The sequence below is a fragment of the Bombus huntii genome, unplaced genomic scaffold (genome assembly GCF_024542735.1).
Source record: "Bombus huntii isolate Logan2020A unplaced genomic scaffold, iyBomHunt1.1 ctg00000077.1, whole genome shotgun sequence".
NCBI classification, from domain to species: Eukaryota; Metazoa; Arthropoda; class Insecta; order Hymenoptera; family Apidae; genus Bombus; species Bombus huntii.
Window position 1 is genome coordinate 187803 of NW_026099335.1, and position 14648 is coordinate 202450.

Genomic DNA, 14648 nt, shown 5'->3' on the forward strand with positions numbered 1-14648 from the left:
TTTATCGGTAGTAACTTTACTTATTAACTTGAATTATTTCTTTCTTTTACTTCATGTTAGGAAGAGTATCTTTTTGCTTGAAATAAAAAATTGATATAGGAGTAATAATATGGATAGAGATCAAAAACTGTCAGGGCAGAAATTACACGTTTGAACTTTATAGTTCAGTATAGTTCAAATAGAAATTATATAGAATTATTTAATAATTTGTATTCCACTGGAATAAAAATTTAATTTCTGTCTTTATCAAATCTCTATTTCAGAGTATTTGTACGTATGTACTTATCGTCTGCTGTATGATCGAATATCGAATAGGTAATAATCGTTGTTACCCGTTATGTGAGAAAAAATTATGTATATTCACAACTATGACTATTGCATTTTAGGCGCTTGGCCATGGATCGCTGCATTAGGTTTTCGTAATCCCCGAAACCCAGACAAACCACTATGGAAGTGCGGAGGTTCCCTGATATCGGCTAGGCATGTTTTGACCGCAGCACATTGTGCACATATGGATGGAATAGAAAACATACACAATCATAATATTGTCATTCTTAGATTGGTGGAGGAGGTGCCATTTTCGAGTAAGTCCTCAAATATATATATATATATATGCTATTGAGTATTACTGAAGTATCATATCCTGAAATTTCTTACTGTACACATATATTGTGTCATAAAGCGTGTATAATTCTTTCTCATACTTTTGGTCATTCGTTTCCTGCATTTTCATTTATTTTTTTATTTTTCAGGGTACGTATATCCCATTTGTACGAAAGAGCCCCTACGAAAGAGCAACTTCGTCGGCTATAACCCCCTTGTTGCTGGATGGGGAGCATTAAGATATAGTAAGTGATATCAATTTTATAATAAAATTAAATAGTTCCAGTCTTAAATATCTTTCTTATTTTCTTCGTAGGACGACCACGACGTAATGCATTAATGGAAGTACAAATGCCAGTGATTAAGAACGCTGAATGCAAAATAGCTTATTCCAAATTTCCTAATGCACCTGATATCACTGATGGTATAATATGCGCCGAACATGCTCAGGGTGGAGAGGATTCTTGTACGGTAATTAAGTTACAGAGTTACTACAAACTATACGGTATCTGAAGACACGTCGATTCGAATTAACATCAAATCGACGTCTTAAACATTAAAAATAATAGATAAACACAATTTAATAGTTTTGCCCACTTCTCACACCTCGTTATGGTATTTAATCTAATTTCCTTCTAATCTTAGTTTTGCTCAAAATACATATAACATGTACGTTATAAATTGGAGTATTTCAATACACAAATCAATAGAAGATTATTACTGTATATAAGTATAATTTCAATACAATTCGATCGATATATTTCAGTATCTTTGATTAAAAATTTAACGATCCTTTCAGGCTGACCGCGGCGGACCACTGCTGATACAACATGAATTAACCTCGTATTTAATAGGTATTGTGTCTTATGCTTATAAGTGCGGCACAGCTGGGTATCCCAGCGTTTACACTAGGGTCACATCGTACCTTGACTTCATTCTCCAAGCGATGCAATAATATGATATTACTGTTCCATAAATATCATTGTGTAAAAAACGTAAAGTTGGATTTTCTTATTGTGGAGATAAGAAACAGCTCAAATTTACATTGTTTTGTACGTTACAAATTATAGGCTTAAAATGTACGAAATGTAACTTTGAAACGACACTAATTTTTTACGCACGATAAACCTCCACAACTTAGGTATGTAAAGATGATAAACGTATATTAATTCTATAAATTTGGTAATAATAAACCAACTTTCTGAGAAGTTCTGTAAATTTCGTTTCTGTTGTATCAAGAGAATAATGGAATATTCCACTTAGATCGTATACTTCTTGTACGTACGTACAAAATTTTCCGGCTAATCTAAAACACTTCATAAGATAGAGAGCTTCTGGAAATTCGGACACAGAGAGTGCATAAAATACAAGATAAGTCTCGTGTCTTTCAAAATTATTTTTTATTCGCTAAAAACGTCCTGTGTACTCATGCAATCACATGCAACCTCGAAACTTCACTTATTTTTTATCACTTTCCAATTCAATACACAGTTTCAGCATTTTTGACTATATGTAAGAGAAATTTCCATTCAGCCAAAGGTGTACTTACAGATTATAGATTCCTATACGACTCTCAGTAAAAATTTATCCGCACTCCAGATAGTTAAAACTTCTGTCGACCGTATTGATCCATCTGCACTCTTCGTATGACGTCAATATCTGTTCAGTGCTGCTGCGCAGGTTTCTTTGTGTTACGTCAATTCGTTTGTGACCGTTGCGCGAGTAATGGCGCTTTGCAATGGTGATTTGCAGGAAAACAGTGCAGGATGCTGTGATTCGTTTCTTGTGGTCGGAGGTTATGTTTGATGCCTATATTTATCAAAGATTTAATGCACATTATGGAGAAAGTGTTTTGTCACGAAGTGTGTTTGAATGGGCACAAAAGTTCAAAGAAGATCGCACGAGTGTTATGAAAAAACAGCTGGACGCCCGTCCACATCCACGATGACAACATTGAACGTGCTCATGAACTTATGCTCTATGGAATAGACGAGTGACACTGGATAATGTGGCAAATCATTTGCAAATCAGCCACGGCTCTGCTTATGCAATAGTGCACGACAGATTTGGATTTTAAAAAGTTTGTGCGAGATGGATGCCGAAAAAGCTGATGAAAAGGTGAAGACGACGATGCATTCGTGGTTCGCAGCTCAGCCCAAAACATTTTTTAATGAGAAAATACAAAGGTCCTTCGGCAAATGGACAAAGTGTATACAGAAATCGAGTGATTATGTCAAAAAATGATGTATGTCTTTTTTGACAATTGCTTAAAATAAATTCTACACCGACAGAGCGGGTAACTTTTTACTCACCCTCGTAAGACACTTAAATTTCCAATCTATTATGATGAATAAAAGAGCTTATACTATTAAATCTAATTGTATTTTGTTGCATGAGAGTACACGTGTATGTGATGTACATTACCTTTATATCCCCTTGAACGCTTCAATATTGCGCATATATACTATATTTTGTACAGCTTCTATAAAATTTCGTATGTTTGTTTAGGCTGTTAATCTAGAGGCTGGAGTACAAAGAAGTGGCACAATGATGTGGGCTGATGACATTTATAATTATCAAGGAATCACCCCTACATTCGCTCAGGTATATATCGTTGACTATAACGTATTTAACATATATGATTGTTAGAATATTAATAATTAATTTTTAATTCTATCAGAATTTTAATGAAACTGTCCCTTGGGAAGGAAGAACTGATACCTTGATATCACGGTTTGTACATCCTATATATACGACAAATTTTAGAACATTATATAACGAAGAACCAGATCGTCGTGGCCATGTGATGTGAATAAAAGGACTTGAATTTGATGATATTTTTATAATGTTAGATAACATAACTAAGTATCTTCACAGTAAGATAGGATGACATGGTTTACATGATCTTAATGTTGTTCACTCGAGTGATGATATTATAAGGAAAAGCGTAATATCACAGGTAGGATGATTCATAATTTAGAACTACTAACTCATGTATGTATTAAAAATTAAAGAAATATATTAAATTTTATAGGATATTTATGTTTAGTAACCAGTAATTCAGAGATTGGTATTCATGGTTACTATAACGAGGCTGTAGAAACGCACCCTTTCTTCTTTGCAAATGGTCCTGTATTTATGTCTAAGCCGAAACTGGAACCTCTGAATAATTTAGATTTATTCTTGTTATTTTCTAAAATACTTATCTACAGTATACCATAAGGAATGATACCGTATCGCACCTAATCAAGTGCCTTAAGAAACATCAACAGGATATCACAGTAAGTAATCCCTTATCGACAGATATGTAAGTAAAAGTTATGTGTCATTGTTATACACAATTATGTGTTAGTGTTATACACAGTTATTTATCATTTTCTATTAATTCAGTTGTAGCCACTACAATATCTATGACACTGGTAGTAATTATAAGAACAATAATGATGTTCTATAAGAGGAAATGATGATTAGGAACAAAAACTTACAGGTAAGTCAAAGTATATGTTATTTGCCATTTGAAAAGAAAGTTACTAACTTGGAATTTTTTGATAAATAATAATTGTGCAAAATATATTGGATTTCAAATTTGTCAAAAATTGATATTTAAGAAGCATTGTAATAATATAACATTAATATTTTGATTTTTCAGAAGATATCATGCGGTGGATGGATAATATGCAAAAAATATTAAGCAGTATATGAATTTTCCTATTGCGTAGAGATAACAAAATGAATTTTAAAAAATGTCGACACGGTAATAAGAAATAGCATCATGACAAAGAATATATAAAGACAGTTTCATTTTTTATAAATAAAAATTTGTTGTTCCAGATTTTGAAATACAGTGAAACGTTTAATTAGTATCTTAATATCTTTAAATAATTATTATTTTAGAATCAATTGTAATTGTATCATACGTACTTTTGAATTCGTGCAAGAACATATGTAATTTTGAAGTAGTTATTATTAGGAAACTGTTAGACGCGAACAGTATGCGAAAAGTTAGTATGCAGTGTAATAATTATCAATCAAAACACAAGAATTAAATTCTTGAGGAAAAAATTTCCGGAATTTCTTATTTACATGATTATAGAGAAATCCATAATAAAAAGGAGCTGCTTTCTAATACTTCGCTTCCTTGTAATGCCTACGTTAACAATAACGAGGTTCGACTTTTTGTTTTTAGAGGGATACTGGAAAATTTGAAAGTACAGTACCATTGGGAAGAAAATCACGATATTGAAAACGATATTTGCAAGTAAATTTCCAAAAAATCTGTTTTCAAATTTTCGCTTTCTATTTCACATTAAAAGAAAGGGAGGGCTGCCTTCTTTTTCTGCAAGACAAAACAAACATTCTGAATCTCGTATCAATGAATGATGTCAATAAGTTATTTTTCTTTTCAGATTGAACAATATTCCAGATTTATTCATAATTTCATACTACGCGAAGAATAGACTTTCATAGGTATATAAAGGAAATATTAAGTATAGGAAAACTCTTTTTCGTTGTAGGTGACATATGCTTCACGGTTGAACACATGTATTTTTGAACACATATAAATGAAAAAGTACTCTTATGGAGAAAAAGAATTGATACCTTCGATTGACATTAGATAATGTATATAAACTTATGAACAATCACTATCACTATCAGTTTGTATTTTAGGTGCACACGCAGATTTGTTGGAGTTCTTATAAAATGTACTTCCTGTACGAACGTTTTATTCTTCCAAATTTTACGATACTATGTCTCATATGATAACTATATGGATTAAACGTAATATAAATGATCCGAAAATAGACTCGAACGACATTAATTGTCTTTCTATTTATACCAATATCGAAAATACAAGTAAAGCTGGAGCAATAGTATGCAAGAATGGACTATTTATTATTTTAAACCAAATCATAGCATATTCAGAATGCACAGTATTATCATGAAATGTAAATGAATCAGTTGTAAACGAACGATTTTACTGTAAAATCGTTGCCGCCTTTTTTTCATCTGAAATATAGCAGCAATGAGTACATTCTTTTAATATATAATAAAACGAGATATCTTTATAAAGTTACATATGTCATCACTGGTAACTGTTATCTCGTATGACACCAAATATACCGTTAGTATGGAATGATATTTTTATGAAGATATACTTTAATGATAGATTTTATGAATGAAACGTTATATAAGAAAAATTATCTCTTGTTATTCTATGAAGTGTAGTAGCTAATGAAGATTAATTTTACGAAGTATTAGAGCAAAAGAGAATTAAAAAATTAAAAAGATCTAAATAAGATTGTTCGTGTGGCTTAATTATCTCAATTCTGGTACACCACTTGTTACATTCTAACTAATTAGCGCTAAACAATAACTTGCAAATATTAAAGATATTAACACCTAAAGGTTTTCAGGAAATTTTATAATATTTGATTATTGTATATCTAGTCATTGATTGATAAAATTTCTTGTATAAGCATAGATCGAGGTTGACGTCATACGCAGATTGCATATCATTGACAGGTATCGTTTTAATTTATTTTATGGCTAGAATCGTTTGAATATTATACGAATAATTATTTCCATTCGAACGATTAATAAATCACGTACCTATAAAAGATATATTACGAAAAAGAGGTGACGAAACAAAAAAATATTGGAAATTCCGTTGTCATTAGATCAATTACTTTTGCAATGATTTTTATTTCCATGTAATTACATATGAAATGGCTAATTCATTAACATCTCCTCGAATCGAATATAATTCGTTACACTTCACAACGATTCAAATAATGGACGGGAAATATATAATAACTTTCCTGTCCTTGCGTTAAAATAGTACTGTACAAATCAGATGATACAACCTAACCCCAACCTAACCCCAAAAAACCCAATTACATCCACATTGCATGACAGCACACTTGCAATGGATTTTTGTGATTTCAATGTCACAGACAATGACACAACTAATCAGAACACGTTCGAGGCTATAGACATTGAAATTACCGCGTGTTTAATACGTTTAAAGCATAAATCTAAATTTCACGCGATTATTTCTTTGTACATTGTGAAACTCTTAAATTATCTTAATCGAATAAATAATCCTAATGTAATAAAACATCTTGAAATAGACCTAGATATCTGAAACAGAAACTCGAAGGATAAGAAATCCTAAAAGGTACTAATCCTAAAATAACAAACTCCTAAATAATAAACAAGTGATAAAACCTGTTATAAATAATAAACCTTACCTGGAATAATCAAATCCTAACTAATCGAAAATAAAATAAGGCAAGCAATTCTTAATCTTTCAAGTAATTTTTCCGAAAACACAGAAAGATAGAGAAATTAAAAAGACGCAGCACAAATTGCAGCACAATGAAAGTTTCGGAGCGATGAATACGATCGTATTAAACTAAATAATTTTCAAAAGTGAAATTACACTGAAACGTATATCGATGATATTTGTCATTTCTACGATCTGTTTCGCTTGATCGTGCTTCTTTTCTGATGTAAATTCAATTTATAATACGAACTAAGTTTCCTTTATTATTATTAGTCCTGCGTCTTTTTAATTCGTCACTTCTTTTATTTCAGAACAATGACGGGCTCCAAGATGCTGTTCGGATGTTTGGCGTTAATTGCTTTTCTGCATCCATTAGTTCACGTTTGTACTTCGAGTAGTACAGCTCAAGGTTTGTACTTCGAGTTGTCTTTTTCCATGCACTTCAAATTCCAATACGATCTGGTCACGTGGCCTTCGTACAATTTCGAAATTTTACCTGTTTGGTAATCGTCAATGAAAAAAGAAGTTATGCGTGACCTCAACACATTGAAACAATTTTTATGATTTTTTATTTGCCGGTTGGTCAGCAAGTTAATGGAAAAATTTCACTTAACTATTCGCGTTAATCTCTTCGGTTTAACTTTTGGGAAATGCTTCGTTAGCTTCGGGAATATTCCAACGATTCGTTTTACGTACAAAATAAGCATGATAAATATTACATCACGGTAATGTAATATCGGAATATATTAAAGGTGTAATTTTGTTCGATTAATTATAATTTATTAATAATGGATTGAAAATACAGATATTAGTTAGACAGAGAAACGATGTTTGATTAACAGGAAAACTAAATGCAACGCTCGTATTTACAACAAATAACTTGACAACTATTTGGTAACTCTCTCTCTCTCTCTCTCTCTCTCTCTCACTAGCAACTCTAACACTCGACAACACTCGCAACTCAATTCTAACGACTCTATGCTTCGACGTCTCGATCAACTCTGATTCTCGCAACACGCACACTTTTCGATTCGCTTTGGATAGCGAAACCGTCCTTCTTCTAACGTTGTCTATTGTTTCCCTCATACCTATGTAAGAACTACCAACTACGTGCCTTTAGTCACGTAGGCACTCTTAAATGTAAACGAACCACAGAAACACGACGTACACGGTTTTTCTATTTTCAGCCGATCTCCAATCAAAGCTATTCTACGATATTACAATCGGCCTTTCCTGACAATCACATCTGCCCTCAGATGTGCTCATCATCGCCGCTCGCACTTACATCACTATCGTCAGCATTCCACCATTTCATGTGATCGGCTGCCGTGGAAGTTGTACGTGGCCCTTCGTGCTCCCCCTCTCGCTGCACTATGCATCGGTCATTTCGCAGGACTTTTATCACCCGATACGGTCCAAGAAACTTCGGATGCAGCTTTAGCCCGGGACCCCTCTGCATCCTCTCGATTGCCACTAGATCTCCCGTCCTGTATGCTGTCGCCTTCTTGCGTCTCCTGTTATACGCCCGCTTGTTTCGGATTTGGATCTCCTCAATCCGTCTCTTTGCGTCCGCACGCAGCTGATCTCGTTCCTCTTGGAACACCGCGGCCTGTTCGTCCTCGATGCTACTGCTCCTCTTTCGCTCTTCCTCTATCTTCCTCTCCGTTGTTTGTTTACCCATTTCACTCTTGTCAGGGGCTTTGATCGTCGTGGCAGCATCGTGACATTTTCGTAGGCTCGGTTCGTACATGGAAGACGTTAACAACTTACCATCTACCGAGACTATGATCTCTTCTTTTTCGAAGGTCTTCACGTTCATCGTGTCCTCGACAATCCCATCGTCGTCCTCGTCATCCACATCCTCTGTATATCGATATTATTGGAGGGATTCCGCACGTGCGACTTCCCTTGTCTTTTCGTTCGCCTTGCATTCACTCTCTTCGAGTCTATCCGAAAACTTGAAACAACCCTCACATCCGCAACGCTATCCTTCTCAGTAAATTCGCAAATATCATCAACAATATCCTGTTGCTGTTGTTTAGCCAGATTCTTCCTCCTCGTGATGTTCGCTAAGTCCTCCTGCTGGCCGCAAGAATCCGACGAGGACACCATCTCGTGGTCCACTTTACCAATCACCACGTGTCTTGCCACTATTCTCCGTTCCTCCGACACTTGCTGCACAGCTGCCCGATACTTCTTCAAAACTTCTGCTAACTCTTCTTTATTTTCTTCCAATTGCGACAGTAGCTCAGTTCGTTCGCGACTAGCTACATTAACACGATCTTCTGCTTCGGAACGTTGCCGCAGTACTTCCTGCAACGAAGCCAGCGTCTCATTCGGTTCTTGCTCCAGTGCCTGTTTCGCTTTAACTGCAACTGCTCTAGCGCATTCTGCATCTTGTAACTGGTTCTTCAGCTGTCGTAAAGCTGCTTTACCCGTCGAGTCACCTTTCGATCTCTCCAGCATCGTTTGAGCGTCTCTTAGCAATGCTTTGGTTCTCTTCAAATCTCTTTTTAGCCTATGTTGCATGTCCTTAACGTGTGACAAATCTATCTCACTCGCCTGTGTCTCTACATCTATCTTGAGGACTTCCGGACACTCATCGGGATTTTCGTCCTTTATTCTACTAATAAAAGATTCTCCCCCTTTTATACTTATTTCAACAGTGTCCAAAAAGTCTGCGCCAATAATAAGCGAATGTTGCATCACTGTGTCTGGAACTACGTGTATGGTTATACAGTACGACTCATTGTCTATAATAATGTTCGTGGAAAATTTCCCGAGCGTAAAATTCCTTCCGGAACCGACACCGCCAAATCCAACGATTTCCCGACTTAATCTGGGCGCTCCGATTTTCACATGCTGATCTGCTCGCATTAGAGTCAGCTCACTACCGGTGTCTATCAACGCGCTCAATTTGAAATTTTCCATCTTAACATCCTTACCACGCCTTGTTTGTAACGACCGAAACACGCTGTAAACTTTTTTTGAGGGCTCACCCAAATTGTCGCAACTTGATGCGATGTGTCCGTACTCCCTACATTTGAAGCAATTGTAGCATCGCGTCTTCCTCGCATCTCCAGATCGACCGGGTTCCTTGTTCCTCTCGGTTTCGGACAGCTTCGCCACCGGCTTTACCCTGTTACTCTTCGGCTCCTCAAATTTCGTCCTCATCTCCATATCTCTTTTTATCGCTTCGTAGCGCCTGAAACGCTCTTTTAATTGCTCGATATTCCTGGCTCCGTATAGCACAGTCTTGTTCGCGACCTCGTCGGGAATGCCTTGAATAATGTAGTCTATCAAGGATTGCGTATCAACCCTTCCTTGTTTTGCAATCCCGCACATGTGATACATATATTGTTGCAGACTCTCATCTGCTTTCTTCTTTCTATGGGATAACTCGCCATGTATCTGTTGGTCGCTTACTACATTTTCAAACTCATTCCTCAACGCCTTTTTTAGCTTTGCCCAGGACTTCGCGCATCGTTTTTGTCGTACGAAGGCCTGAGCGGAGCCTGCGAGTAATTTCTTAGCATAGGCCACCATGTGGGCGTCTGACCAACCCCACACTTCTGCCATTTCCTCGAAGTCTTCCACCCACTGATTTACCCTCAGCAGATCATCCCCGCTGAATTTCTCTAATGAGTCTTCTACGTCTTTAAGACTCAACATCGAACCGACGCATACCTTCTGCTGCTACTCATCGCGGTCCTGATACACCGCTCGCGTGCCTCTCCTGTATTCTCGCGCGCCTTGTTTATCGTCCTCGCCTTCACTTTCGTCGGAGCTCTCTTCTTCCGACGATACATCGTCTCCTTCTAGGGCCGCCTGTAGCCGCGCGCGTAGTTCGGATTTTCTTCCCGTTACCTTCAACCCCAAGCTAACGAGACGCGCTCTCAGCTCTTTCGTCCTCAGCTTCTCGAGGTCTTCCTCTCCCTCTTGACTGCGTTCGGCTCTCTGCTTGCTTCTTAGATCTCGCTGGTTTGTTGGTTCTTCGCCACGCTTCGAATCCTTAGGAGTAGATCGACCAGGTTTGCACGCTCTGTTCAACCTGGCAACCAGCACTGATCTCGCACCGGATATAGGCAGATTCATCTGTGCGAGCTTACTCCTCAGCTCCTCCAGCGTCAAATCCTCTTCACCCGACAATCGTTCGTCTTCAACGTTTGCCATTTTATTCTATTCTTTTCTACTCCCGCAGAAATAGCTCCGTTAAATCGTATCGTTTCTCTGTCTTATTCAATCCCGGACGAGCCCCCACTTGTAATATCGGAATATATTAATAATGGATTGAAAATACAGATATTAGTTAGACAGAGAAACGATGTTTGATTAACAGGAAAACTAAATGCAACGCTCGTATTTACAACAAATAACTTGACAACTATTTGGTAACTCTCTCTCTCTCTCTCTCTCTCTCTCTCTCTCTCACTAGCAACTCTAACACTCGACAACACTCGCAACTCAATTCTAACGGCTCTATGCTTCGACGTCTCGATCAACTCTGATTCTCGCAACACGCACACTTTTCGATTCGCCTTGGATAGCGAAACCGACCTTCTTCTAACGCGTTTTTAAAACGCGATGGCGCTATCACTTTCTAAAAGCGTCGTCTTTACATTTCCGATGGCCACGGGCACACCCGACTGCCAGATATACAATGTATTATAAGAGTATCATTACCATACTTTTCATGAAAAGAGCAATTTTTCTTGATAACTATACTCTGTAACATAGATTGAAGTCGCTGATTTGATCCCTCTGATATCGTTGTCTTATGAGAGTCTCGCCTGGTCTTGATTGGTTCTGTTGACTCTTATCGTTGTGAAAAATCGATTCGTTGTGTACCTTTTTTGTATAGAGAATTATTTTGTGGTAGAATATAATGTTGTAATATTTGTGGTCTTTACTTTACTAATTTTGTCACTGAGCCGCTCTTTGGTTCGTTGAGCGATTCATATTCCGCATATATTCCGTACTTGCTTCGCTTGGTACTTTTATAATTTTCGCAGTTACAATAAAAAATTTAATTCTTAACAGATTAAAGATTTAACCTCTTGCTTTATAGTGTACAATAATTTTTTTTTTTTTTTTTTTTTTTTTTTTATAGGTTATGTGATCCATAGTTTGAGTAAGTAGTACATATATATATATATTTACGTGACAAGCTTTCATTTCAATCTATATTTAAGATTAATATTTTATCAGTTTCTGTTCGTAACAACATCGAAGTAGTCAATAAGTTTGAAGAGTATAATTAAGGAAGTTATGAAGCAAGAGGTTAAGAACAAATTCTGAAAGAGGTTATGTACAACTCAGTAGTACTGCTTTACATTACTTTGCGAATTACTTTTCAAGCATAAAAATAGTTTAACAGCCATTTATAGTTACTTCCTTACCATTACATTCATTAAATTCGTTTGATTTTGTAAACAAAATAACCACGCTGACCAGTCTCTTATTTAAAATAGAATTATTTTGTCATATATCCAACAGTTTACTTTCTCTTCGTAAATATTATTAATAATTTTATCAATTTCGTATACTTCCATACTTCGTATAAGTGACAATGAATCAGAAGAGTTTCATGGCAATATTGAACAACATACAGTCAACTACAACACCATTAGATACATCCACCATACAGTCAATTACAACACCATTAGATAACAGCAATACAATAGATTATAATTTTCTACGTGTCATTGATTCATCATCATCATTTTCCATTTTTTTAGCATATGTAAAAACCATCCAATTTAAAGTGTTTAAATAACAATAGCCTATACAATATAATTTTATGTAAAAGAATTGATTATACCGTGCTTTAAAACCGTGCTTTAAAATCGATATACGCTGAAACAATACATCCCTCTGCGCTTCCAATTTGTTTTCGCACGAAGAATCAGTCCACTCATTCAAGGACTACGAAAGTTCTACTGGGATGAATGAAAACTTTTGTCTGACCCGGTGTGTATACACAAGATGCGCGAATCTCGAGTACAGCTTGCATTAATTAAAGTAATTGGTTGGTTTGGCTCTATATATATTCTTACTCTATATATACTTATATGTACTCTATATATATTCTCTATCTTATATATACCATAAAATATTTCGTGAAATCGCGTATTCGTGTCTAATGTCAGGGATTCTCTTTCCATAAGTCTGCGTTTTCTATATTATCTTTCTTCCTTATCAGTAGGCATTCTCACAATTTGTGATTAATACTGCTCGTACAGGAATGTTAGGTTTTTGACGTTGTAAAATTTCACGTGAAATAATAATGCCTATATATTGACTAATTTATCAATTAATTAAATCCGTGTATATCAAGTTTTCTATAATTTAGTACTTTCGTGTAACTACAGAAATTTGATGCAATATAAAACTTGATTAAAACAGCGATTCATTGGGAAACGAGAATAATGATGCAAATATCTTTGTATAGTTTTTATATAGGATTTCGATCGCATAATTAATCAGTATCTACTTACCAATCTTTAACTGAAGAATGTGAAGAAGGGCTGGCGGTATATAGACCGCAATTACGATCGTTTTCATGTAAATTGCCAAGCTGCTGTACATGTTTGTTATTCGTAAAAAGTTGCTATGACAAGCGGAAAGAAATAGACAATCCAGAAGTATCTGCAATAGAAATCAGAATACACTCGTTTTCGCATGGTTGGATCAATTTCGCGTGGGACTAACCTGATTGAACCTAACGCGGGATAATTGTGTTAGGGAAGTGATACATTTACACTGTACATGAGAGTGTGTGTGTAAGGGCCAGAGGGCGTCAAGGTCTTAGTGGAGACAAAAGACTGTTGCCAGATGTTAGAAGAATCTAGGATAGTCGGTTGGCGACAAGCGTGCGTGCAAGACGTTCTTCAGAGTGTAATATAGATGTATAACTGTTGCGTGGGAAATATAGTCAATTATTTGTATTCCCAAATCCTCGAATTTCCTTAACATGGTAGCAGAGCGTGGTTACTAGTTTTGCAAGATATTTAGTGCGTGGTTACGATCTTGCGAGTGAGTTTTCAGTAAAGAAAAAAAAACTTTCAGAGGAACAAAATATACTTCGAGCACGTAGGAACGCTTGAGTAAGAAAAGAAAAAAAAAGAAGAATCAATTAAAATGGAGAGATCGGAAATCATGATACCTATATTCGATGGTGAGGATTATGGAATGTGGAAGCAAAGAATCACGATGTTTCTCAAATATAAGGAATGCGAGGTTGTTACAACTAGAATGAAGAACGAAAGAGACGATGAAGACTGGGACAAAAAGGATTTGAAGGCGATAAATATAATTTATAGTGCAATATCGAACAGACAATTGGAGTATGTTAGGGAAGGAAAAACGGCGTATGATATAATAAAAAGGTTCGATGAAATGTACTTGAAAGAGTCGACGGCACTGCAGATCGTATGCAGAAGGAGATTGGAAAACATAAGACTGGAGAACTACACTGATTCAGCATCATTCTTTAACGATTTCGAAAAATTAATAAATGAATTAAAAAGTGCGGGCGCACAAGTAAGTGAGAGGGAAAAGCTGAATTACATGCTGAATACGTTACCCGAAGAATACAGCTACATAGCGGACATAATAGACGCATTGAAAGAAGAGAATCAAACGGTAGCGTATGTGAAAAATAAAATAGAAATAGCAGAGAAGAAAAATAAATCCAATCGAGGAGAAAGGCAAACCAACGCCTTTTCTGCAAAAAAGGAAGGATGCTTCAGATGTGGAA

At 36.0% G+C, this 14648-nt stretch overlaps 1 protein-coding gene and 1 long non-coding RNA gene across 2 annotated transcripts in view; both read left to right on the top strand.

Annotated features, from left to right (window-relative positions):
- The window catches only part of LOC126876487 (venom serine protease Bi-VSP-like), a 136218-nt gene extending 134487 nt beyond the window's left edge, over nucleotides 1–1731 (top strand). The window contains exons 3-4 of the mRNA XM_050639341.1: nucleotides 920–1074; nucleotides 1403–1731. Of these exons, the coding sequence (XP_050495298.1) occupies nucleotides 920–1074; nucleotides 1403–1558 (311 nt within the window). The 3' untranslated portion in view covers nucleotides 1559–1731. The remainder of the gene's footprint in view (nucleotides 1–919; nucleotides 1075–1402) is intronic.
- LOC126876503 (uncharacterized) overlaps nucleotides 1–12001 on the top strand; it is a 163121-nt gene extending 151120 nt beyond the window's left edge. The window contains exon 2 of the long non-coding RNA XR_007694241.1: nucleotides 11821–12001. This is a non-coding gene — a long non-coding RNA (uncharacterized LOC126876503). The remainder of the gene's footprint in view (nucleotides 1–11820) is intronic.
- The last annotated feature ends 2647 nt before the right edge of the window (nucleotides 12002–14648 follow it).